This window comes from Apodemus sylvaticus, chromosome 6, assembly GCF_947179515.1.
Source record: "Apodemus sylvaticus chromosome 6, mApoSyl1.1, whole genome shotgun sequence".
NCBI lineage: Eukaryota > Metazoa > Chordata > Mammalia > Rodentia > Muridae > Apodemus > Apodemus sylvaticus.
In genome coordinates, this window is record NC_067477.1 from 35,839,219 (window position 1) to 35,866,732 (window position 27,514).

General features: G+C 51.3%; 1 protein-coding gene across 3 annotated transcripts in view; it reads right to left on the reverse strand.

Annotated features, from left to right (window-relative positions):
• Nucleotides 1-1,412: 1,412 nt before the first annotated feature.
• Nucleotides 1,413-27,514, reverse strand: part of Esrrb (estrogen related receptor beta) — an 89,317-nt gene continuing 63,215 nt past the window's right edge. For 2 of the 3 annotated variants that reach the window (XM_052185349.1, XM_052185350.1), the window contains 4 exons: nucleotides 15,041-15,151; nucleotides 14,438-14,599; nucleotides 6,048-6,317; nucleotides 1,413-1,673 (listed from right to left, as the gene is read on the reverse strand). In XM_052185349.1, coding sequence (XP_052041309.1) covers nucleotides 1,429-1,673; nucleotides 6,048-6,317; nucleotides 14,438-14,599; nucleotides 15,041-15,151 — 788 coding nt within the window. In that variant the 3' untranslated portion in view covers nucleotides 1,413-1,428. Of the gene's footprint in view, nucleotides 1,674-6,047; nucleotides 6,318-14,437; nucleotides 14,600-15,013; nucleotides 15,152-27,514 lie in introns of all 3 variants that reach the window. The other variant, XM_052185351.1, reaches the window with a different exon arrangement.

The following is a 27,514-nucleotide window of genomic DNA, read 5'->3' on the forward strand; positions in this document are numbered from 1 at the left end:
TGGGATCTGGGACAAGGAGAGCCCGCACAGACGCATGGATCCCTTGTGGGCCAAAGGGCAGGGAAAGGCTCTCCAGGAAAGTTTAGCATTAACTATGCGAAGTGACCAGCCTCCAATCTGGAGTCCCAGCAGCTCCTAGAGGTGTCACCAGGGAGGCAGAGCCAGTAGCAGTGGCAGGTGCCAGAATGCATGAAAGAGGGGACCCTTGTACTCCAGGAAGGGATCAGAGTAGGTTAAGCCTGGAGGATTTATCAGAAAAGGGGTGTGTCCATTTTCCAGAATGAACCATTTCATCCTGTCAACCCATAAACACCAGCATGAGCTCTGGACTGCCCTTTGTGTGGATGAAACAGAAGTTCATGTGCCCAGGGCTGAGGGGTTTATTAGGACTGGGATGGGTTGGTGGACCACCCTATTTGACAACCAGACTGCAGAATCTTGCCAGGAATTGACCCAGGAGGGCTGCATCGAGCATCCCCAGGGCACAAAGCCTTGCCTTTCATGAGGTAAAGGAGGGGCTGAGGGGGACCTTTAGAGCGTCTTCCTATCTAAGGTGCAATGACCCTTCTCTACCGCCAGCTCTCTCACAATGTCCTACACCCAACCTAAGCTGCTGACCTTTAGTGAGAGTCCCCCAGGCGCCCTCTGATGGGGCCAGGTCCTGAACTCTCCATAGGTTTCTAGGCTGGCCATGCCCAAGAGGAGGAGAAACAATAGGCAAGGAGCAGTGGGTACAGGACCCACTATACCCTTTTCTGAGCCAGCGAGTTCCCAGGTACATGCCCCAGAGTTACCTCAGCTGGCTAAGGCAGGGGCAGGATGGAGGGGAGGGGATACTTGGGGGTGGGGGTGCTCAAGCAGGAGCATCCACTGAGAACCGGGTGTACTGGGACAAGAAGGGGGGAGGGGAGGGAGCCAGCTAGACTGAGGAGGGACAAAGCCTCAGGAGAGGTCACAGGGACCTCCTGCCCTCAAGACCTGCCCTCGGTGACACCGACATCTTCAGGAGCACCCAATCTAAGTCTCTTGGGTCCTGAGCACTAAGCACTGCCCATCCAGGTACCTCCAGGTCCTAAACAGGGAGAGGGCCTGAAACGGATCCCTTGCAGGAAGGGATGCTTCCTCTGGTGGTCTCCAGCCTAAGAGAAGTCAGCCCTGGCCCAAGCCTTAGCACTGCCCATGGAGAAGGAAAAAAAAAATACCAAAGAAAATGCGGGTGACAGATGAGCCCCCGCCCCCACCCTCCCATCCCCATCTCCCCGTCTGCTGCCCCCCAGGAGTCTGCACATGGCCAGGAAGCAAGAAAACCCCTTCTTCTGGGACAGCTCAGAGCCCCGACGCGGGTGTGAAGAAGTCGAGGCTGGGGGCTGTGGAGGTCTCCACACGGATGTGTCCGTCCGTCCGTCCGTCTGTCTGTGTGCTGGGCCATCACACCTTGGCCTCCAGCATCTCCAGGAAGAGTTTGTGCATGGGCACCTTGCCCTGCAGTTTCACACTGTAGAAGTGTTGCACGGCTTTGGCGGCGGTCTGCCGCAGCAGGGGCAGGGTCAGCAGCAGTTTGCCGGCCCTCCGTGGCTCCTCATGGCGCTGGCTCAACTCATAGTCCTGCAGCGCCTCGTGCAGCATGTCCTGAAGCTTCTGCACGGCCTCCAGGTTCTCGATGTACATTGAATCTGGAGACACAGGAGAGGGTCACGGTCAGTAGGGCCTGGCTGTCACCCCCAGCATGGAAGGCCTTTCTGGAGTGGAGGACAGACCAGCAGGCAGCCCGTCTGCCTTCTGCAAAAGCTGACTGACTATTCAGAGCAGAGTGAGGATCTTCAAGGCAGGGCTGAGTCAGAAACTGAGGATAGCACTGAGCTCAGACCTCACCGAGAGACCACCAGGAGGGTACTGCACTGCCCATGAATGTGGGCAGACCTATTGGATGTCGCAGAGGTGTTGAAGGGACTCTGGAATCTTGCTGGCAGTGTTTGAGTCCTATATCCCTCACTTTTGAGACTTTAGGTAAGTTATATAACTTCTCTGTCCCCCTAGCCATACCTACCTCATAGGGTTTAAGAGGGTTATACAGCTAAGGATTTAGAACAAATAAGCACCTGGATCATAGGAGCCTCACTGTTATTACTACTGACACCATCATGTCTTCATGATGACTCTGGGCCACGGGTACCACCCACATGCAGTCCAACCAACAACCTTACAATTCTGGCTACAGACCAGACATGAAGGGGCAGAAGTCAAGTCTAGGTGTTTGGGGGTGAGGGGAGTAGAGGGGTGTGGTGACAGAGGGAGCCGGCGGGAATGTAGCTCCGGAATGGGTGCTTGCCTAGCATCCTCGAGGCCTTGCATGGGTCTGACCCTCAGCATCTTTGACTCGGAAGGCTTACAGGCCATGAACTCTGAAACACCGGGATACAGCCGGGTCTGAGCCAAACAAAGGGAATCTCCCGGTCCTGTGGGAGAACTACCAAGACACTTCTTAACATCCTGTGCTGCCCCTCACGAACTGGAGCCCCAAAGCTTGCTGTGTGGACAGAAGGAGCTGAGCCAACCTTCTGCATCCCTTGAAGGAGTGGACAAGTCCAGCGCACCAAACTGCAGAGGCAGCTGCACCAGCTGGTTGGACACAGTGATGTTCCGCATGCCCCTGGGTCTCCTCCCTGCCTGTACTTTCCAGAATCCCTACAGGGCCCGGCCCCAGTCACCTCTGACCCCATTTTCCATCCTGTCACCCTCCCCAAGGAGCCACAATTGGCAGGTGCTTTCAACCAAAAATGAAATAAAATAACATTGCAAGATCAATTTCTGTGCAATCCATCAGCAAGTCTGTATCGATGGCATTGATAAACTGTTAATTACAAAATCAATGACTATGAATTTTTTTTTCTGCTGTCAGAGAGCCCTAGAGATGGCTGGGATGCAGGTGAGTGACAGCTGGCAGGCTCTCAAGGGGCCCGGGTCAGCCTCTGATGAGCTTTGCCCTTCGTCCAGGTACCTGTGTCACCCCATTCACTTAGCCACGGGGGCCCTTGTACTGCTGCCAGGAGGCCTGATTGGTCTCCTAGACATCCCTTCTCCATCCAGTTCACTCTGTTGGCTCCTGGGTCACTGTTCTGCCTCAGATCTGGGTCATGTCCACCCAGATCTCCCTTCCTGGACCACAAGATACTGACTGGGTTTTTTTAGAAAAACTAGTAGAAGACAGGAATAAGGAGTCTCTGGTTGCAGGCAAGGGCCCCGGCCATGAGAGGTTGGTAAACACTTATAATTACAATTCTTGGAAGGCTGAGGCAGGAGGATTTCCATGAGTTTCAGACCAATCTGGGATATACAGTCGGTCCCAGGCCAGTGTGGGCGACAGACCGATGAGACGGTCTTAAAAACCAGAGAGACTGCTGGGCGGTGGTGGCGCATGCCTGTAATCCCAGCTCTCTGGGAGGCAGAGGCAGGTGGATTTCTGAGTTTGAGATCCCAGCCTGGTCTACAGAGTGAGTTCCAGGACAGCCAGAGCTACACAGAGAAACCCTGTCTGGTGGGGGGTGGGGTGGGGAAGAAAACCCAGAGAGGCATCAATCCTCATTGGCTTACTAATTGCAGCAAATGATCTAACACAAAAAGGAGTGGAAAGAGTGGGCTAAGGATGGGGGTCGGGGGGCAGGGAGGACTTGTGGGATTCCAGGTGCTGTTTGTTCACAGAGCTACAGCAAAAAAGACAGCACAACAACAAGTATTAGGTTAGGTCCTTGGGCGCAGAGCCTAAGGCAGGGGCTCAGGGTTAATGATTTATGTGGGGGGGGAGGGGAACGGGAGGGAAGGGAAAGGGGAGAGGGGGAAGAGGAGGCAGGAGGCCAAAAGGAACAATACAATGCCAAGGCCTGAGCCCACACAGATGTCCAAGGCAGACTGCTGTGCTGTGTGAAGCCACCATGGGCTGACAATACCTGGCTGGGGATTGATGAGCTCAGGAAAGGCACCAGAGGATGTTTCTGGGGAGCTAACAGCAACAAAGCCAAGTTGCTGAGGATGGGAGTTTCTGGGAGACGAGGCTTTCGGGGAAAGCCTGGCACACACAGCGAAGCGGGAGTCTGCCCGTGTGTGTGTGTGTGTGTGTGTGTGTGTCCACCTGGGAGCCGGCTTTCCCTCATCGTGTGCTGGGAACACCGGTTCCTCTGACACTGTAACAGCAATGACAATAATCAATATTTACTGAGCTTTCCTCTGGGCCAGGCACCGGGCTGCATTATCCGCAATTGATCTTTAATACTCACAGGTGCTTGAAGGTGGACCTGGGAATACGTCCTACTCAAGGACACAGCTAACCAAGGTCAAGGCCATGATGTTAGTGTGAGGGATAGTGTGTGTGTGTGTGTGTGTGTGTGTGTGTGTGTGTGTGTGTACGCGCGTATGCACGCATACGCACACACACATGCATGTGCAAGTATGTATGTGTACCATGTGTGTGCAGTGCCAGTGAAGGCCAGAAGAGGGCGTTGGATCCTTTGGAGCTGGAATTAGAAGTCTGTGGGGGTTGGGAAGTGGGTGGGTCCTGGGAACTAAACTCTGGTCCTCTGCAAGAGCAGCAGGTGCTCTTAATTGCTAAGCCATCTCTTCAGCCTCAGAGATGGGATTTGAACTCAGATCCACCTGACCCTGGCCAGAGGAAGAACTCTGCCACATAGTGCCCCTGCAGCAGGATTATGATTGTGTGTGCGTGTTTCTAGTGCTACTCTCACGCATGAAGAGACCCTGTATGTCTCTCTTTCCCCAGCACCCGGAGAACTTCCGGTAGACCAGAGGCGCCAAGCATGGGCAGATCTGCCAGTTACCAAGCGCCTCAGTCCAGATAATCCAGTTGAAGTTGAGGAAGCTTAGGAAATAATGAATACTCTACAACCCTTTTAATACTGGTTTAAGCCTTCACATGAGAAGTTGGATGTAGTGGACCTGGGGGATCTGATAGGAATATTCCAAGAGGATCCATAAGCCGGTGTTCTCTGTGAATTACATGGTTGTGTGATTGTGGCTTGGATCCTAATTCTGACTTTTTTTTTCATTTTTTCATATATATACATATATACATATACATATATATATTTTAAGATGGAATCCCACTTGTAGCCTTGCCTGGGCTGGACCTCATTGTGTAAACCAGGCTGGCTTAAAACTCAAGAGATCCTCCTGCCTCTCAGTCCATTTAGTGCTAGGATTAAAGGCCTGTGCCCCTACACCTGAACTAACCCTGGCATCTTTAAACAGTCTTACCCTGGTCAAATGTACAACGTTCCCAGCCTCAATGTCCACATCTGTAAAATGGGATTATAATAATGTTATGTACATAATGTCCTAGCCAGTTTAGCAAGCTGAGCACTCACTCCTGTGTTACTTATGTGGTTAACGTAAGTATACCCTTAACCCTAACCCTAATGTAGGGGTTAATATAAATAAATTGTGGACTAGGCACTGTTTATGGCCACTTAGGCTCAGAGTGAAGCAAATCATTCAGGCGGTCGACACAGACCTAGCCCTTAGCAATAATCTATGTCCTTTGGTCTCTGTGCAAGTAAAAGGCCTAGGAAATTCAAAACCAGCGCTGGCCTCCATGACTGTCCTTTGAACTCTAGGCCACCCTTTGCAGGGTATAGTGGCTTAAATGAGCACTGTCCCCATAAGTTCGTGAATTTGAACAATTGATCCCCAGCTGGTGGTGTATGGAGAAGATATGGAACCTTCAGAAAGTGTAGCTTTGCCGGAGGACCAGCTTGGAGGATTATAACCGCATTCCACTTCCTGTTTGCTCCCTCTGCTCCCTGTGCGTAAACGAAATGCTATCTCCTGGCTTCCGCAGCCACACCGAACCTTCGCTCCCGGCTCCCATATTGTACTCTATCCCTCAGGAATCCTAAGCCAAAATTAAACCCTTTCTTCCGTAAGTTGCTTTTCATCACGGGCAGATAAAAGTAACTAATGGGGTACTGGCTAATAAAGGCAATGTCTGTCATCCCCAGGTCCGTAAGCCAAGCCCCGCCCACGCGTTCCACCATTACCTGAGTTGGCGAGGGCCAGGGCCTTGAGGATCATAAACTCTTCCTTCTCCACCTTGAGCTTCTTGTACCTGCGTACCAGCTGCAGGATGGCTCGGTAAAGCTCCAGCAGGCCCACCAGGCGAGAGTGCTCCTCATCCATGATGTAGTCCTCCGCATATGCCAGCTTGTCGTCGTAAGGAAGCGAGCGGTACACGATGCCCAGGATGAGGATCTCCATCCAGGCACTCTGCAGCAGGCTCATCTGGTCCCCGAGTGTCAGACTGGGGAAGCCTGCAGAAGGGGAAGAGGTTGATGATCAGAAGTGGTCCTTGGTGCTTGCTGGAGGGCAACCAGGAGGATGGGCTGTGTCCCCAGCCCCAGCTGGAGGCGGGGTGGGGGGGGGGAAGTGGGGGGAAGCCCCGTGGTGCCTGTTGCTATCCCTGTAGTAAGTGAGTCACACCGGAATTCATGGAAAAGACTTACATAACAAGAGTTGAGTCAATGTTGACAGTTATTATGGCTATGCTCATTGGTTCTAGGTCTTTCCCAGCGTGGAGTGACTACAATGAGTAATTAGGTGCATTTGTAATTGAAGGAGCTGTTGAATTAATAGCAGGATTTGAGGGTGGCAAGATGGGTGTCTCCAGCCCTCTGCCGCTCCAGGGAAGCTCTCTCTGCTTTAATACCAGATCCTCCCAGCCAGGAAGGAGGATTCAGTTACCCGTGGCCTGGGCAGAGGCTACTGGGAGGGCAAGGCTCCAAAGACAGCCTGTGAGCACTCTGGCTGCCTGCACCGTCGCCACTGTGCCTTGAGAAGACTCCGCAGATGTACTGTGGACGCGAGTGCTCACCAACGCTACCTCTTCCCTCCAGGGAGGGAAGATGGAAGTTAAGTGTATCAATCTGACACAAGCTAGAGTCATCAGAGAGGAGGAAGCAACCTTAGTTGAGGAAGTGCCTCCATGAGATCCAGCAGTAAAGCTTTTTGTCAATTAGCGACTGATGGCGGACGGCCCAGGCCATGGTGGGTGATGCCAGCCCTGGGCAGGTGGGTGGCCCTGGATTCTGTAAGACAGCAAGCAGGCCAAACAAGCCACTAGGAGCAAGCACAGCACCCTCCCCTCTCCATGACCTCTGTTATCAGCTCTGCCTTGATTTCTGCCCTGTGTGAGTTCTGTCCCGACTTCCTTCAACAGTGGACTATGATCTGTAAGTGCAAGCCAAATAAACTCTTTCCTCCTCAACTTGCATTTTGGTTGTGGTGTTTTGTCACAGCAGTAGAGACCCTAACTAAGATAGAGGACTCCAGAATCATGACACTGCTTTGTCCAATGTGCTATGAAAGACTGCCTGGGCTTGACCCTGACTGCCCACGTACTAGCTGTGTGTGGGCCTTGATAAGGAAATGTAACTTCAGCAAACCTGGACCTCTTGGTCATTGGAATGAACACACGAGGGGCACAAGAGTGGAGTGTGCTTCAGAGTGGCTGGCTGTGCGCTACAGGGGAAGACGGTTATAGAACGCATGAGCTCTTATTAATGTTGAGAAAAAGGTCTGTGTCTGCTGAGACTGGAATGTGTAAGGACTAGATTTAGGCAAGCCCCGCCCACATCCTGAGCTGTGCTCCTTAGGCTCCCGCCTAAGTCACTTAACAGCCTGATTTATGAGAAGCCAACAGAGAAGGGTAAGTAAGTTTCAACCATCTTAACCACTAAACAGGGGGCAGTAACTTCTCCGGGGGGAAGGCTCACCCAGAACCAGGCAGCAGATTAGTCAAAATTCTAAGCGAGCTAGATTTATTAAGAGAAGGCAACAGCTGGCCAGGAAGGGTACATGCCTGTAATCCCAGTACTCCGGAGGAGGATCTGGAGTTCAAAGCCAGACTTTGTCTCAATCAAATCAAACAAACGGGGCTGAGAACATAGGTCAGTTGTTGGGCGCTTGCCTAGCACATATGAGGCTCTGAACTCAACTCCCAGGCCATGGAAGGGTGAGAAAAAAAGGGAAGAGTCCACAAAACCGTTTGCCTGCCGTGCTGTCGGGGAATTTGTTCCTGGGAATCCCTGCCAGTGAAGGAATTTGTTAGTGTGGGACTTAGCCTTGCCAAGTAAGTCATTGCTCATGACATGGGGGTGTCATGAGGATGAAAGGCTTGTGTGAAGACCTCACACCACTGCTGGCACACAGTAGGCCAGCATCCCTCTGCCAAGGATGACCCAGGAGGCTGCCACTATCCTTACACGCAAGTTATTATTACTTCCTTCTCCTCTTTGGACCCGCCCAGTTTCTGGGCACCTTTAGGACTCTTGTTACCTACCCAAGGTGAGTCCCTTCCCCCTTGGGGGAACCTGAGGTTGAAGGCCAATTATCTTGCCTCCATTTTCTAAGTCCAACCATTATGGGCCCTGGACCTGTCTATACAACCTTTGTCTTGAATCATATCCTCGCTGCCAGACTCCACAGGTGACCAATCACAGAGCAGGAGGGTACTCGCCACCTGGTGGGTGCTTTGGTGATTGTGCCTCCCTGGGGGTGGGGTGGGAGTGGGGGTGGGGTAGACAAGACAGAACACAGGGGTTAAACTGTGTATCTGCCCACATTCCCAGGAGTACCACAGAGGGTATGTGACTGCTGGGGGTGGGGTGGGGGTGGGGGTCTGAAGGGGGTAGGGCAGGAAGCTGGAGGTAATAAAAGATAGATAGAAATGGACATCCAATTTTCCTTATCAGGTCCATGAGTAGGAGAGGCTTTGGGTGACATTAATTAACAGATACCAATCAGCTAGCGTGGAAGGGTGTGGGCGGGGAAGAAGTGGAGCACACAGGGAGGGATAGTCTCAGGGCAGAAAGACCGGGGAGGGGACACATAGGGTGACGGGAATAGACAAATGAGTTGGGAGGCAGCAGACATGCTGGGAGTGAGGCTCGGCCAGGCTCTGGGCATGGGATTGGGCTGGTGAGGCTCATCCCTCAAGGCATGGCCTCTGTAAACTGATGGCTCACTCAAACCATAACTCCCAGCCTCCAAGGCTCGCCACGGAGACGATGTCACATGTCACTAAATGTCACCAGCCAATGGGATGACCCACACCTTTAATCCCAGCTCTGAGTGAATCTCTGAGGAGGCTAGCCTGGTTTACAAAGTAGGTTCCAGGACAGCCAGGGAGAGAGATACACAGAGACACCCTGTCTCGAAAAACCCACCAAAAAGAAATAAATACATTTTTAAAAAGAAAGAAAAAAAAATGAACTTCAACCTGGAAGGTTCTGAGAACACGCCACCGGTAGAGATGCTAAGGATAGTTGAGGGAGACTCCACAGAGGTATAGACATGCCCCTGAGTCCTAAGCTTGCCTTCCTACCCAGCCTCGTAAGCAGTCACAGCGGAGGACAGACAGATGCCCTAGCCTGACCCTGGGATGGCAGGAAAACAACCTAAAACATCTGCTTAGAGACCCTATTAGGTCCTGTATAAGAGGCTGGGTTGCTGGGGGTGGGGGAGGGCGGGACAGCAGCCGCCTGGAAATTTCTAGGCTGCTGTGGGAGAGAACACTAAGAAGGCTCACTCTCATATCGCTGTGCCAGCTGGGTGTGAGTTCTGAGCTCACCCGCTGGGAGGGAGTCTCTTCCTCCTCTCCAACACCTGAGAGGTCCGGGAAAACCCCCAGCCCACGTGTGCATGCTAGGCACCAGGCAGCAGCGAGTGTGTGCGGTCCCTACTGGAAACCACTTTATTGCTCTCTAATAGTTGAGAAAAGAAACACTACAAGAGAAAACAGGGATAGTTAACTCCAGGAGAGGACCAGGGTGGAGGTGAGGAAGAGGTTGTTACTAGCTCACATGCAGTACACATGCCAGGCAGGAAACTATGGAAATGTAATGTGATACATACATTATTATATCAACCCAACATGTGCGGGAGAACTATTTATGTAGCTGTGTAAAGATATGTCGGAGGCACAGACTCCAGAGCCAACTGGTCAAAGAAGTCACTCTGCTGGCCACCAAAGGTGACCCCTAGGCAAGGCTGCCTACTCTGACCCTGTGGAAAATGGGACCGACAGTCCCACGTTAGCGGTGCAGAGGTTAAATAAATGTGCAAACACACAGACGACTTCTTGGTTGGCTTAGCCTACAGAAGTATCTACTATCACTGCACGATAAAGTAGGGTGACACAGTGTTAAACTATGAGCCCATGGGGAGAGGACACCACCGTGGCTGCCAGCTGGACTCTCTCCCCCTCGCACTCTCCCTCCCCACAAGACTCCAAGTTTCCCCGTTCACTGCTGTTACACCTAACATTAGCAGAGAAGTAGATTCTCTAGTCATGTAAAACACAAGCACCTTTGGGAAAACACCCTCCACCTGTGTTTCCCATGGGCTGGGTCCCCAGCAATTCATCCGGGATCTGAGCCAGCAAAGCCCAAGAGATGCTCAGGTGGCCCCGGGCTCTGAACCAGCAAGGCTGGCCAGCCAGCCCTCCCTGCAGCTCACCCTGGGTGGTACTGCCCAGCCCAGGACCCCACCACCACCACCACCACCACCCCCACCCCCGGCTCTCAGACCTCCCTCCATCTGCTCCTCAGCCCCAGAAAAATGGGGCGTTATCTGCACCAGTGGATCTAATAACAGCAGGCCCCATCCCCCCACTGACGCTATGTGCTCCTAGAATTTAAAAGGAAAAAAAAAAAGCGCACATAATTTGTGGCAAGTGGAGTTCATAATCTGCTAATTTATGATGGTCTCTGCCGACCTGGAGGGCCATTAGAGAGGTAATAAAGGGAGATGTAATTATAGGATCTGGGGCCACTTCAGACACAGCTGCTGCTGCATGGCAACTCATCTGTCATCTGGCCAGACAGCGGTTCCCTGGGAGCAGGCTGTCCAGAGAGCCTTCCTGAAGAGGCCTCTGGGGATCCCCTTGCACACGGGGGTGCCTGGGCTGGGCAGGAGTGGTGACTCCGATGAAGGCTCTGCTGGCCAAGGTGGAATCCATGCTGCCTGGGGAGGGGCCACAATGAATGAGACAATGATGCAGGAGACTGTGACACTCACTGAGCATTACCGGCACCCTAGCTACAGGGGCTGCAGGCTCCGGCTCTCATCTCTCATCTCTGGGTCGCCTCAGCTGCTGCTCTCCCACTTGGGGCTTACCCTCCCGGAAGCCCAATACTTGGAAAAATTCAACTCATGGGCAACAGCCTGTATTTACAGTAGTGTAACCAAACAATAACTGAGCAAACTGTTATTATTCTGACTGAGCCTAGGATGGCAGCACTGAAGAGGCAGAAGGAAGAAGGAGCACAACTTCAAAGCCAGCCAGTGCCACACAGTAGCATCCTCCTCTCCTAAAATAGAACAGATGGTGAAGAATGGTGGCCCCTCCTGTGTCTAGAGTCTACTCTCTGAGGTTTTAGTTACCCAACTGGGTATGAAGAGACGAGATGAGGTAGAACATTCTAGAAATAAACGTATTTTTAAATATGTTTTTACAACACGCTGTGGACTGTGTGACCTCTGTCTCTCTGCACTACTCTGCTCCCTGCATCAACCTGGCTGTTTTCCGGTGTAGCCAGGTTGTATGCGCTGCCTCCCAGGCTGTCCCACGAAGCCATCTCAGTTGTGAAGCCCAGAATCAGGGTAACGCAGCCCACAGCTATGCTCAGGAGGACCTCATTTTACTTACTAATGGCCCTGGGTGCAGAGGAGACACCATGTCATAGACACATAAAGACAAATAAAATCTAGTGCAGTGGGATTATAAAAATACAATATATATGAAGCTATTAGAGGCTTCAGGTTTCTGGGCTGGGGGTGGGGTCTCAGATCATCTCTGGTTAATGAGTGGACACCTCTTCAGCTCTAAGCCACACCTTGGGGAAGACCCACTGTCCCATGCTTACTCTGCAAGCATGAAGTACCTTCTGTGTCGCTAGTTGTAGGTCACAAGCTAAAGACACTGAAGGTCGGATGAGCCAAAGAGTTTTAGAATTCCAGTCGTAGGCAGTCAGAAATCCTCCCTTCTGAGTGTCCCTGACCAGAATAAACAGGCTCCACCATGGTCTTGGGGAAGGCTCTAATATGTTAGCCCTCTAACCAACCTTCACTTCCTCTGTAAGCCTTTCTTCCATGTAAGCAGGATTCAGTCAACAGTTTTAAAAATCTCCTAGACACGAGGCTAGAAAGATGGTCACCAGCAAGGTCACTTGTTGCTCCTATAGAAAGGGCTCAGGGTAGATTCCTGGTACCCACATGGACGGTCACTAGCATTCGTAACTCTGGTTCCAGGGGATGACGCCCTCTTCTGGTGTCCTTGGGCACTGCATGCACCCAGTGCCCAGGTCTATAAGGAGACAAAACACCTACCCATAGACATAAAAGAAAATTGTTTTTAAAAGACTCTTGGTCTTTCTTTGCCCTTAGTGTGAGGTTTACAACTAGTGGCAGGAGACCCTTATTAGTTAATTTTACCTTAAACACCCAAAGGTCAAGTCCCAGAGATTCGACATGCAAATTTATGCAAAACAGGCATACCAAAGCAAGCCTTCCCTTACTTTACTTCCGCTCTGGCTGGCCAGGAATTGGCCTGGAATGCAGAACAGACTGGCCTCAACCCTTCCGTTAGCCCACTGCCTCTGTTTCCAGAGTGTGGAGATGACAGGCATGAGCCACCACACTCAGCTACCCAGTCTCTGATCCACAGGCTTTGGAGATGGAGTGCCCGTGCAGTGGAGGCTGTGTCATTCTTAGTAACCATGACAACCATGGTAGGTGTGGTAGTTCCGAGTGTGCAACGTCCTCCCGGGACTCCTAGTGGGGGCTTCTATGGTTCCCATTTTACAGATGGGAACACTTTAGCTTAGAAAAGGTCACCAAGGGCAGAGCCAGGACCGGAGGCCCACCCCACCCCCTCCCCCGCCCCCGCCGCCCCTCAGTCTGGCTCTAAAGCCTATGTCCCCAGCAAGCACCCTACTGGCCTATTCCTCTTACTTGGCATAGATGTGAAAACTGTAGGATGAAGGACACTCCCTTCCTCCAGGTGTGCAGATAAGGGCAACAAAAGGAAGTTGTACTATGACCCAGGAGACCGCCAGGCGTCACTCCAGAGTCACCTTCCTGACCCTGTATCTGACTGACCGGGAATAGTAGTCTCGAGGGCTGGGCTGGGGTGGCTGTGCCCAATTTGGCTTGGGGTTAGTGGAGCAATCCAGGCTGAGGTGTCTTAAGCATCAGCCTGATGCCACATCTGTGCTGAGTTAGCACAGGACGGATTTCAAAACTACAGAGTGTATAATCCCAGAAGCCTGAGCTTCTTACAAAGGACGCACTAGCCAGGTTCCTGGCTAACCCACCCAAGGGTTAGAGAGCCAGGAGACCACGTCAGAAACCTCCAGGCTTCCCGAAGGTTAGCGTCCGCAACAGCATCTCCTGTCCACAAGTGGGTGCCTTCCCACATAGGACTTGAATCACCTCAATTAACTGCTGGTATCCACAGGCCAGGACACCCCTGCTGGGCTACCATGTGTGATCTTTAAGGGCCACGGCTGAGGGGAAAAGAAAACTACACAGAAAGAAGAACCCATGTTTCACACAGCTAGAAAGAGGCCACAGAAGAGGGGTTCAGTGCCAGAGCTAACAGCATATCTCCCATACAGTCCACGGGGAAGGACCTTGAACTGTACAGAGAATGCCCCCCCTACCCGTGGGCAATACATGGGCTCCCACTGTTCACCTGAACTCACTCACCCAGAGGTTTACAATGGAGCCTGGGTCCAGAGAGTGAGAGGCCCAGGGGTCTGAAACACAGTGTGTATGCTCATCTTGCAATGGAGTCTCAACCAGGAGACAAGGCAACGATCCAGCAGGTGGCCACGGTGAGCATGCAGGTGACGCTGGCACATGCCAGCAAGGTGGCACACCTGGGACTAACGACCTCATTTCGCCCTTGGGTTAAACTGAGAAGGTCATTTTCTCATAGTCCCACAAGACTGGTCAAGCGATAGGCTCAGGTCACACGGCTTCTAGGCCTAAAATTGGAATCTGAGCTGACTTCCCAACCTGCTCCTAACTCCTTCTATCTGCCTGCAGCTGATGTTAAGGAAGAGGGCTGTTTTCCATGGTCATTGCTGTGAACTCTACAGGAAAAGCCTACTGTTTTATCTTGGTGGTTCCGATTGTGAACCTTTCTAATTGTAGCTCTACCAAAATAGTTAAGTGGTTCTAATGTGCCCCGGCGGTTCATAAACATCACCAAACCTTCCAAATGCTACCCACAGAAGAGAAAGGGACCTTTAGAAATGTGGGCTGGCAAAGGTTTTTCTAGGCTTTCTTTGTTAGGCCAGGCACGGCTATGGGCCAGGTTGAATCTACAGCCCCTTACCATTCTTGCCCCCACCCCATCGTGACTCACCTGGGATGTGCTTGGCCCAGTTAATGAGGAACACAAGCTCCCGATCTGCCAGTTCACAGAGAGTGGTCAGGGCCTTGATATCTCCCTCGGGTATATCGCTGGGGGGCATGGCATACAGCTTGTCCTGTTCAACCCCCAGGAGATTCGAGACAATCTTAGTCACTGTAATGACCAAACAGGGAGCAAACAGTCAGTGCTTGGGGAAGAGTCGGGACAAAGCCCATGGGAAGGTCAAATATGGCTGGGGTCTGTCTGCTGTCTGTCTGCTGTCTGTCTGCTGTCTGCTAACATCACAAAGCTGCTAGCAATAGTAATGAGGTCAGTGAGATGTTCCTACAATGGAAAGCTGCTCAGAGGACCCTGAACAGGAGAGGGTGGCCATGGAAACAAGGTCTGTATACTGGAACCCTTATTTCACATGGAGGCAGGGTTTAAGTCATCCCATGTAGACAGGCCTTCTGATGAAGCCAGGTAATACTGGGCACTGTTGGCCATCTTTAGATCCACATGGCCCACCACCCAGTGGAGGGAAGACAGAACCGCCCCAGGAAGATGCCAGGTATCCCAGGCTGAGACAGGTAGCAGGGCCTGCCTGATACACACATGGCTTTTTAGCAGGCGGGGAAATCGGTAAGTTCAGGTAGGGGCTGTTCTCCGAATCCAGACGTCGCTTGTACTTCTGGCGGCCTCCTCGCACTCGGTCAAGGCGCACACCTGTCGGACAAGAAAGATGTTGGCATCAAGAGTTGGTCCAACTCTCCAGGTGAAGGAGCCCCGACTTTAAAACTGCTGCCCTGGCTCAGAGTTTCACAGCCATGCCCGGATGGCTAGCGTCATGCCAGAAGAAGAGACATCATCTAAAGTCCATCCATCCCACCAGCTAGCCTGGGTCCTGCCTCTCCAGGTACAGCTCCATCCTAAAAATCACCTTGCGATCTCTAGCCTCTGAAACCTCAAGTGACAGCTCAACAAAGGCCTCTGCCAACCAAGTGTATCAGCTCTGCTCTGCATCCAGGGAGAGCTGGGTTTAAGTGGGGAACAGAGATGAAGGTCCCGGGCTACATGAGATTGCCTCAAAAGTAAAAAGGCAGATGGAGAAAGAGTCCTCAGAGAGAGAAAGCAGGGTTACTGCCTCCGAGGCTAAGTTCTGTACTTTCCCCTGAAGGTAAGAGTGTCCCACCTCAAAGCCTGCCCTTCCTTCTCCAGGAAGACTTGCGGATCTGGAAATAAAGGGTGGTGGGCAATTGTCAGCGGCCTTAGCCTATATTTCACTCATACCACCCAGCAGAAGAGAAAGCTAAAATGGCCATTGATAGAGAGATTTACATCCCATCCAAGCCTCTGGCTACCACTTTGATAGTACAAACAACTAGTTATACACAAACAGTTCAGCAGAAAAGAGGAAGCTGACCAGAAAGAGGACGGTAGAGAAGTGCAAAGATTTCATAGGTGGGGCAGAGAGGTGGGGAAGACACCCACACATCCACACCCAGTTTCCAATTAAAGGCTACAGCCCACATCCTCTCCCTGAGGGGAAAGAAGGTGCAGGAGCTAAGGCAGAAGACGACCCAGCAAGCCCCTGACAGGAACTGCTTTTTAATGAGCTAATTACCCCTCAGACACTTTTAGCCCAGGCTGGCCTTGAACTTTGGATCTTCCCGCCTTCACCTCAGGAAAGCAATAGGTGTGCACCACCACCCCTGGCTTACACAGTGCGGGGGTCAGGGGTGGAGGGGGAGAATTGAAGGCAGGACAAGGCTCCTTCTGTGTAGGAAAGCACGCTCCAATTTAGCAACATCTTCAGCTCATCGTCAGCCTTTTAGTCCCTCCCTTGAACTTCTGTGACAGGGGAGGCACAAAGCTGTAGTGAAGGCTGGATGAGGAGGACTTAGGATCCGCCCCCCCTTCTACTTAATGCTAATATTATATGGAGGGAGAGTCGTCTTGTTGGAGGTCCTGAGCTGTACCGCCACTGGACTGAGTTCTTTAAGAGGTGAGACCAATGAGTCTGACACAGGCCCATCCAATGGGAAGCAAGAAGGGTACAGAGTGTGAGGGCAGCCTCAGGACGCAACATCCTGGTTACTGTCATTCCACACATTCTGGGATCTGCTGTTTTCTAAGACTGGACCTCTGAAGAAGCTACCAACAACTCCCTACGTCTGTTTAGAGGGTCAAATGGAGGTAACTGGCCGTGTCTGTGTTGATTTCTCTACAAGCAGAACCTGAGCAGGGGATGAACATACAAGGAGCTGTGAGGGAGAAGAGAAGGGTGTGCTCTGGATTCCGCCGCTAGCTCCGTCAGCCCAAGCTGCCAGTGGGTACTCTTCAGTAATTGGTGGTCCGGCCCCGGGCTGAGCCAGTTGGTAGCCAAAGCTCTGGGGCAGAACTGAGGTCACAGGATGTTAAGTCAGCCCACACAGGATAGCTGGTGCTGACAGGTGAGAAGGGTGGTCCCCTCAAGGTGTGGTCCACACACCAGTAGCATCACCATCATCTGGGGCTCATTAGAAGAGCAAATTTCTCAGGCCCCCGGCAGGAGGAGCAAATAAACCTCTCACCCTCGTTCACCTCTAGTTGGCCTCCAAATTGCTGAGTAACCCAGGATCAAGGATGACCCTGAACTTCTGATTTTCCTGCCTCTGCCTCCCCGGGACTGGGATTTTAGGCATGTGACACCATACACAGTTTATGCAATACTTGGGGTTCGAGTCAGGGCTCTGTGCACGCTAGGCAAGAACCCTGCTAGCCAAGCTATATCCCGGGCTCCAGAATAAGCATCTTATTAAGATAAGCCATGATGCGGAGAGCCCGTGGGTACCACCATGGGGCTCTCTCTCTCTCTGGTGGCCCTGCTCCAGCTTCTGCCTCCATTGTCCTGGACATTAGGGGACAAAGGGAACAGCCCCAATCCCCCAGCACAGACCTTTGTGTCTCACTCCTGAAATCCCCTGCAGTAGGAGAGGCAGAGACACAAGCAGACAGGAGACTCCTGCGCAACTGTTCTCCCACCAGAACCAAGCTCGGCTCACTACTCCTGGAAATGCCAACACCACCTAAGCAGAACACTACTACCGAATTCACAGTGGGCAGGAAGAACCCCCCCAGGCGCCCAGCATGTGCCAGGCTGACAGGCGCTCTCATTCTGAATCCACTTTCCCCAGTCCTTTTCCCCAGCAGTCACTCCACCGGAGTCTCCTAGCTTTCCTGACCCTAAAGCGGGTGTTCATCCCCCATCCCTGTCTCCATCCCCATCCCCCACCCCCTACCCCTGGTAACATATGCCGTGTGTTTCTTCACAGTACCAGGGCCTCCCCTGCTGGATAGGTAGGTGGCCTTAAGGTCAGGTTGTGCCATGGTACCTGGTAGCCATAGGATACTTAGAACACTATGTTCAACTCCCTGGTAAGTTGTATCATCAATGGTTAACAGCATGGTTCACAGAGGACTTCATACATACACTGTTTAACCCACAACATATGGAGTGGCGGCCATCACCTCACTTATCAAATAAGAACAGACTGAGGGGCTGGCCGGTTGGCCCAGTAAGCATCAGTTCCATTTGCCCAGGCTCCGTCACCATTCTGAGGAATGACATTCCAGGGCACCTCTAAAACTCTCCTCTGCACTTCCACCCCGGATCTTTACAGCCAGGCAGCCAGTGACTCCAAAGGATGGATGTGTCCACTGTCACCTCATCTTCTCTGGCTGGAACTAATCAAGGACTGGTGTAAAATGGATTTGTTCTCTTTCTAAACTCCTGTCCTAGTTCAAACCTATGAAGCCTATGACCTGTAACCCAGGGGACCCAGGGGTGGTGCTCAGGCTGATCTAATTCATGACCCTCGGAAAAGGTGGTTCAGCGCTTCAGTGTCATCTCTGGCTAGAGGAGGCAGCAATGGTTGTACCTACTCTGCTGGAGCCCAGGCTTTCCCTGACAATTGACCTTGAAGTAGGGGTGCTGCAGGCGTCACCAGGCCTGTTCCCATCATGCTGTGGGTTCTGTACGCCCTGCAGTCCTGCACCGCCATGGTCAGGATCTGTTAATGATCATCTGGAGTGCCAGGCTTCCGGATCTGTGGAACCCATTCAGTGCCACCTCCAAATTCAATGGCTTTGTCCCTCCTGCCCAGTGCTTGATAGCTCAACTTTGCAGTTGAATATCACCAGCAATAGAAAGCAACCTCATAAATCAGGTGTGCTGGCACCTGCCTGTAATAGCAGCACTTGGGAATGGGGACAGAAGGAGCAACACTTCAAGGTCATGCTCAGCTACATAGCCAAGTTTGAGGCTAGTCAGGGCTACGAGGGACAGAGGAGGAAATGCATCTCCGTTTGCTGATGCTTAAGCTACCTGCTATCAGAGGGTGTGGCAGTAAAGAGTTATCTGTCCACAGGGGCAGATACAATGGACAATTACTTCTAAATTAGAAGAGAGAGAAAATGGAGTCTTTAAATAACAACGCCTTATTGTTTGTGTACTTATATTAGTAAAAAAAAAAAAAGCAGTTTCAGGAAGTGCAACTAAAATACTAATTAACTTATAGTTACTGTCTCAGATTAATAGAGTCTATCATCTCATTGAGACTTTCCAAATATAAAAAGGCATTAATAATGCTAATATGAAAATCCTTGCTAATCTCCAAATGCTTACTTAGTAACACATGACCCTTGTCCTAACTACTGTTGGATACTGTTTAACCCCTTCAGAGGTACAGAGGAATTTAATGCTTAGACAGTATCTCACGAACATATACATCATATACATATACTACACACACACACACACACACACACACACACACACACACACACACACGATTGGTAATCAATGTAATTCATAGCTGTGGGCAAACAAGGTCCTTGAGTTTTGGCCAGAGTCAGACTCCTAGATAAGTGTGATAAGTTCCTAGAATAAGCAGTAGCGGCCTAGGGCAGATCTGGGTGAACCCAGATGCACCGGCCGGCTACCGGAGTGGTACTGGGTAATGATCTTCACCTCTTGTACCTCCACTTCTTGGACTCTAAGACAGGGTAACGTCAACTTCACAGGGCTAACTAATAGCTCACTTAATCCTCACTTCATGTGGGCATTTGAAAACCTTCAGTGGCAAACAGTATTTGTTAAATAAGTGCTAATACCAAAATACCTCAACCTGAAGGAGGCTCCGTGTCGACGTGTCTGTTACCAACATCAATCAGCACCCTGACGGTATCGTGTTATATTTTCAAGACACCACCATGATGGGCAAACTGGGTGAAGGGTGCATGGCATCGCTCTGAACTTTCTGGCAACTGTAACTCAATGATCTCAAAATGAGAAGAAAATTCTGGTGGAGGTGTACAGCAGTATATATGCTGGTAGCTCAAAAACCCTGCTCAGAATCCCCACACCCCCCACTCCTGGGTTTCCACTCCAACAAAGAACTAAAGATGGAAATAAGGCAGTGTTAGCTGCAGCACAATTCACGGAGGGGGGGTGTGAGGTGATGGGGGGTGGTAGGGGTGCAAAGCAGGGAGCAGCCTCCTGTCATCAGGCAAACAACTGTGGCCAATACTACCTGCCTACTACTCAGTCATCCTGAGTGAAATTAGACAGAAAGACAGCTACTGCCTAGCTCTACCTTTGAGGTTTCTGGAGTCAGCAGGGTTGGACACAGAAAGCCTGGGGAGGGGGAGTTAGGAATCTGGAATGTAGACTTAGTATGCCCAGGGTCCTACTTGGAGCAAGCACGGGGATTTTGTTCTTGCAATCCTGGCATTTGAAAAGCTGAGGCAGGAGGATCAACATGAGCTCTGAGTTAGCTTGGGCGTTTACAGCTGAGTTCCAGGTTAGCCTTAGCTACCAGTTTTTGAGACCCCATTGCAAAAAAAAAGTAAAAAATGTCAAGTTGCCAGACGGCACAGCAACAGAACCCAGCAGCCACCTCTGTCCAGTCCAAGGACAGAACTCTTGGCCTTGGCTAAGTCACACACTCGCGCAGTCCTTCACTAGCCTTAGGACAGACACTAGCCCAGGGGCCTGCAGGGGCTCAGCTCAGAGCCCACAAATCAGCACACCCAAGATTCAGGTAGACAAAGGAAGGGTCTCAAAGCTATGCCCACCTGCTGGCCTCTGGCATCCACTGCAGGCACCTCAGATCTCCCGATCAGGCACTGATTAAATGGGAGCCATAACTCTGTTGGGCTACTCATTCTTTCTTAATGGAATAGCAACCCTTCCCACTTCCTGTCACCTCCTTCCTGCCTTGCTTCTCACTTGCAACCCCCTCCCCCACGGCTGGACGGGATCCCAGTCTTTCAGAAGCAAAAATAGCTGATTGCACTGGGGCAGCAGCCAGTGTAAGTTTCTTTCTTTTACACTAAAAATAGCCAGCTGAAGAAGCATGGCCTGGCCACCTGGCCCCAAGCCTGTCCTGGTGCTGCCCTCTGACTATCATGTGTCTCTCTCTCTCTACTCTAGGGGACGATGAGGTGGGGGGTGGGGTGGGTCTGGAAGCCAGTGTCCTTCCCTCTTTTCTGTCCCAAGCTAAAGCCAGGAAAAAAATCCCTGTTGACCTTGTTGAGGTATTTAGGGTTGACATGTTTCCTCTCCAAAACCCAGCACCACCACTGACTCCACCATTTTCTGTTTCTTTATGAAGTGAAGCAGGTCTGAACTGCACAGGGCTCTGCTTACAAAGCTGATCATCTCATTCTTGAGCTGCCTGACAATTCTGAGAAGGGAGAGTTCGTGGCTGTCATCAGGAGGAAACAAGAGGACTAGAGAAAGATCAGGTGGACTTGGGGACACAGCCGGGGCAGTAGAGTGCCAGCCTAGCATACACAAAACTTTGCATTCAGTCTCCACCACGGCATAAACCTGTGTGATGGGCTCTGCCTGTAATCCCAGTACTCTTGAAGGCTGAGGCAAGATGATCAGGAATGCAGGGTCACTCTTGGATGCATAATGAAGTTCAGGGCTAGCCTGGGATATGGAAGACCTGGTCAGGGTCACACAGCCAGGAAGCCCAAAGGATCTGCACCTGGATTTGTGGGTGACCAAATGTCAATCCATCTCAGTCCTGCATGGTGAGAACCCCCTTGAAGGAGACTGGAGAACCTGTTCCTTGAAGACACTGAGCCTAGGGTCTCTCTGTACTCTACGTACCCATGTACTCTCTAGAACAAGTATCTGGTCAAAGCTCTGGTGGTTGTGTACCAGATCTGGGTCTTTGTGATACATTCATTTGCTCTGAGTTTTCTTCCCCCGAGGGATTATGGGGTTGAAGCTTAATCCGGTGTCCCAGTTTGCTGTGGTAAACAAGCTTATGGCTAAAAGCAACTTGGGGAGAAAGAGTTTATTTGGCTTACAGGTTACAGTCTATCACTGGGGGGAATCCAAGCAATGAACTCAAGGCAGGAACCTGAAAGCAGGAACTGAAGCAGAGGCCATGGAGGAATGCTGCTTTCTGGCTTGCTCCTCGCGGCTTGCTCAGCTTGCTTTCATACACAACCCAGGCCCACCAGCCCAGGGACGGCACCACTCACAGTGGCCAGGGTGCTTCTATATAAATAATCAAGACAACACACCAAGAGACTTGCCTACAGGCCAAGGTGATGGAGAAATGTTCTTAGTTAAGATCACCTCTTCCCAGATACATGTAGGTTTATGTCAAACATAAACAAAAAAGTATTAACAAAAACTAACTGGTACACCTGGGGATGGGGATGGGGGGGGAGGGCGCTCTCCTACCTTATGTTCCCAGGCTTCTGCCAACTCTTCTGTGGACTCCTGGTACCCAAACAGCTAAGGGGGAACTCCAGTATTCTGGCTACCAATGTCTGTCTACTGTCACTCTTCCTCCTCTAGAAACTTCTGGTCGATGGCACCACTATACCAGTGAGGACATTTTGCCTGTACCATCTCCGTGTTCGCAGTGGCCAATATCTAAAACTACATCTACCATGGAAAAGTCAGTCCAGCCAGGCCCTACTCTAAGCTTGCTGGGGAAGGACTGCAGACTCCTGCTGGGCAGGGAAAGCACCCTGAGGTCAGGACCAGCTCCTTACAAGGAGCCTAGACTCTGTGACGTCTGGAGCCTAGCCCAGCTCTGCCACATCCTAGCTGTGTGGGTCTAGGGGAGAAAAAAAGAATCACCTAAGCACACCTGGGCCAGATGAAGCGTGGCAGGTCACATCCGGGTGCCACAGCTGCCCGTTTCCTTGCCTGTGATAGACACTGTTAATCAATCACGGCACCACAGCCGACTGGTCTCAGATACTCCACTGGGGCCTCTCAATCATGCACACTACCACCCAGGAGCTGACAATCCCACGGAAAGGCAATTTGCCACCCTGCTTCCTGAATTAAGAACAGGGGTGTTAGGAGATGGCAGAGTAAACAAAATAAGGCGAGGGCATAAATAAACAAACAGGGTCATTTCTTGGGGAGGGGGAGTTCAGTGACAAGGTCTACAGGGAGCTGTGACAGCAAGTGATGGGGACGGGGACATCTGCATGGAGACTGAAAGGATGAGAGAAGCCTGTCTTCAGGAAGGCACCCCAAGGGAGGGCACTGTCTGGAATTCCTAAGGAGAAAAGTTGGCCATGCTCAGAGAGTGAAAGCAAGCCCACACCCACGAGGCTGGAGCTGAAGGAATGCAGATAGGACATGGTGGCGAGGTTGATGGCAGAGTGGCAGAGCAGACCTGAAACTTGTGGTCAGATTCTTGGCTTTATTCTAAATGCAATGGAGAAGTTTAGGAGGATGGAAACAGGATGACAGACTCTCAGTAAGGCTTTTTAAAAGGTCCCTCTGAGCTGGCAGTGGTGGCACATACCAATAATTGCAACACTTGGGAGGCAGAGTTAGGTAAATGTGAGTTCGAGGCCAGCCTGGTCTGCGGAAACCTTGTCTTGAAATCTTGAAAAACAAACAAACAAAAGCTAGCATGGCCTCTAACGCAACACTGCGTGGGAGCAGAGATGGGGGACCCCAGCAGCTTGCAGGGGGCCTGCTTAGCTCCAAGTTCCAATAAAGGAGGATGGTCAGTGTCCTCTTCTGGCCTGTGTACCGATACATACATACTATATGCTATGCGCTATCTACCATATACTATATACTGTATATATGGTATAACACACACACACACACACACACACACACACACACACACACACATCCTGGAGCTGAAGATGTACTCCAGGCCCTTCTCCTGGGAAACTAACTCTTCCACACATGCATCTGGGAAACAAATGTAAGCACGGTGCTTCTATGACAGCCCACAAGCCCAGCTGCTGAGGAGAGGCGTGAGCACACTCCAGTCCACAGGCCAAGTCCAACCACCCCACCACCCGTTATGAAAAGAACTGACTCCTGAGAGTTGACCTCTGACCTCCATACACATACCATGGCATCTGCGTGTACACACACACACAGACACACACAAGAAATAAAGGTAAGAAAGTATATTTGAAGATAGGAGTACTTTAAATACCCTTCTTCCATACCAACCAGGCTTTTGCGGAGCACACCACATTCCAGCTAAAAACAATTCCAGCCTCTTCTACTGAGCGGCATGCCCATGTAATTAGGCTCCTCCCAGTCTGTGAATGAAAGGACCCTGTGTCCTGACTACCTTTGAGAACTGGAGTCGTAGGTGTAGGTCACAGGCTTGTAAGGACTGTGGAGCTATTACTACCCTGTCCTGTACAGCCAGGGACCTTTGAACTACTACATTCCTATTAAAGAAAATCAGGAATTTGACACAAAAGAATCTGGGTTGCACCTGGGTGGCAGAGGCAGATGGATCTTTGTGAGTTCAAGGCCAGCCTGGTCTACAGTGCCATACTCCAGGATAACTGGGGCTTCATAGAGAAGAAACCCTGTCTCTAAACAAACAACAGAAATCAATACAAGGGACTGAGGCAGAAGACCTACCTACTCAACAAACTGGGAGGACTCCAAGGTAGCTGGATAAGAAGTTTCTATTTGGCCCAGTGAGGTGGCATCCCTGCTACTTGGAGGGCAGATGCAGAGAAAGTCAGGGTTCAAGGCCTGCCCCAGGAACTCCATGAAATCCTAACTGAAAGGGGAGAAGCTGTGGTCATAGCTCAGATAGGTAGAACAGTGGGGTTTTATACACGGGGGCCTGGGTTTTATCCCAGCACTGCCATTAATCGAAAATCTTCTATTTTACTGTTTCTATTTTCAAGACAACATGGAGCAGGGATCATTAGCTAAGTGTGTATGGGGGACCCCAAACTGCTTACCAGATTACAGAAAAGAGAAAAATCACTTTGGGGGCTTTTAGGAAAGGGAAGCCCTTTGTTGTTGTTTTTGAAACAACAGAGCCTGGTGAACCAGGAAAGCTTAGTTTGTGACCTGTACTACCTGGATCCCCAGTGAACAAAGCAATGCACTCATATGTCTGCTAATAAAGGGTTTTAATGTTCTTACCCACAGACAAAATGAGCTGGCGATGGGATAGGTAGGCTTGCTAATTTGCTTGAATCTTCTATAGTAGTCCGATGCCTGGAGTGAAAGGTAATAACAACTCCACACAGCCACAAGCAGCTGTCTGTATTCAATCAACACCTGTCCTGCCAGAGGTCATTGTACCTGAGTGTCCAGGAGGCTTTGGGAAGACCTTGTGAGCTATCAGAGGGCACATGTGTATAGGCAGAAAGTAGTTATGTTGTCCTCTGACATGCTGGAAAGCTGGTTGGTTTCAAAACATTGATGTATTTTGGAAAAGCAAAAAAGAATGTCTCTTCCTTCTTTCCTTCACAAGACCAGAACAGTAGTATTTCTGGCACAGACCAGAGGCAGAGCACTCTATAAATACAGAACCATTAGATCCCATGCAGCAAGAACCTGATCAGGGCCCCCTTTTAATTTCCTGACATGAGCTGGCCACTAACCCAATTACCCAGAATCCCTGGAGGAGCTTTTCACTCCTCCACCGCACGCAGAGTGAAAGCACATTGCATGGCCGTCAGCCCAGCTCTCACTGAAATCAAATTTCTCTCAGAAACTGAACAGGGAGGAGACAGCAGGAGTGTCCGGAGGGTGGGTAAGTCAGGCGAGGGGACAGTGGAGTGGCAGGGACAAAGCGACTAGGGGGACAGAATGCAATTCCAAGAAGCTGAACTGGAGACCTGGGGGTGGGGGCGCCTGACAGATGCAGCAAGTGGGTTGATATTCAGAGTTCTTCCGGTCTGGAGACTAAATCAGCCCACACCTGAGATGCCAGGGGACTGTCTCTCCCATTCCACTCTGATCCCAGAACTTAGAGAGGATCAGCTTAAGGTGATGCCCCCCACACACACACACACCCCGAAGAGTGCCCCCAAGAGATCCAAAGGAGATCCATGGGTCCCATCGACCTCACTCAACTCTGTGGGCAGCTGAAGAAAAGAACCCAAGTGAATCTAATGCTGACTTGGCACCAGGGAGCTGACACACCAAGACACCGTCATGGCTGTCTGAGCAGATCCTCCCCACTACCTGGTGAACAGCAGGTATCAATACGAGTGAAGAAAGGTCCAGAGAGTGGACAGGGTCCACAAATGCCAGTCACCAGCTCTGAACCCAAGTCACATTTTATATTCAATTCTGCAGCCATCAAAGGACAACTTTCCCTGAAAATGTGAATTGCCATACACAAAGGATCTGTGTAAAGACTCGGGGGCACCGCCCTCATACACTGACTACCCCAGTCATCCTGGGATAGACAGGGCAAAGGCAAGTCACGTGGGAAAGGAGATCCACCTCCAACCAGCTAAGAAATGGGACAGACTTTGATCCTGCGACAGAGGACACCACACATCTGACATCATCCCTAGTGATGACTGAGGCCCCCTAAATCATGGATCAGGGACGCACACTATTTTACTAAGAAAGTTATTGGAGATGTGTTGAGCTGCTTTAGGGTGTTAAGAGTTTTGGGAAGGGCATGCTAGCTGCGAGAGATTAGAAAAGCCCATCAACTGAGCCATACATAAGACAGGCTGAAAAACGTGTGTGTGTGTGTGTGTTGCTGGAGCTTAAAGCAGGGTAGCAAAAAAGTACTCCCTACAATGGAAAATATGGTTTGGACATGTAGAGCAGGGGTGGGTGGGGGAGGGCAGTGTTTCTACTCCCTGCTTCCCTGTAGGACTCAGGAGCCCCTGTTATTCAGCTGACTGTGAGATCCTAACACAGGAAGCAAGCGGCATGGCAAAGTGTGCCGTTCGCTTCCAGAATCAAGTCAGAGTAGGGGCAGGAGTCCAGGCTAGACCCCCAGGGACCAGACCTTGTGCATGTAAGCAAGGAGGGACACCCAAACAAAGCAGGAGCCAGGACAACTGCCAAAAGCTCCTGCTGGCAGAGACCCAGACTCCTGCCGGCTCCTCGGAGGCTGGTCCCAGTAGGGCTTCTGATGCCAGGTACCACAGAGCTCTGCGGGGACCCATAACTGAGCCAAGCGCTCGGCTTCAGCCACACTCAGGGGGCTTCCTGTCAGCTCCTCTCTTTCAGAGACAGGCCTGCCAGCACTGGAGGTGTGGTGGGATGTGCCCAGGTGACTGTCTCTTCCTCCCTCAGGTAAAGCTCCCTAATGGCTGGATCGGGCTCAGTATATCAGGACCGGAGACATCTGGCTGCCGTGGGGAAGCCACGCCTGGAGGGGAGGCAACTCTGGGATCACCCTGCAGTCCTCCCACTTGGCTAGTGTGCCTCCTCCCCGCACCCCATTCCCACCATTAGAGACCTGCATTACCCATGGGCTTATCTTTCAGGGGCCAGCCCAGGGATCTCCCCCCCTCAAACCCTGCCCCCACACAGTCCTTCAGTGTGCTTGGTCATGCCTCTCCTGTCATTGGTGAGATGTCAGAAGACCTTTCTGGGGACCACTAGAAAGGGTCCTCCTCTTTCCTGGCACTGGATAAACTCCTATAAAGAGAATTCTGAGCTTTCCAGCTGTCAAGGGACTGAATGGTGGGTGATTCCCCCATTCCTGGTTTCTGTCATGGGGGAAGGGGAGAGAGGCAGGAGGCATGGAACAGAAGTCCAGACCTGGGCCTGATCTTCTCAAGCTAGAGGGTGGATGGAGA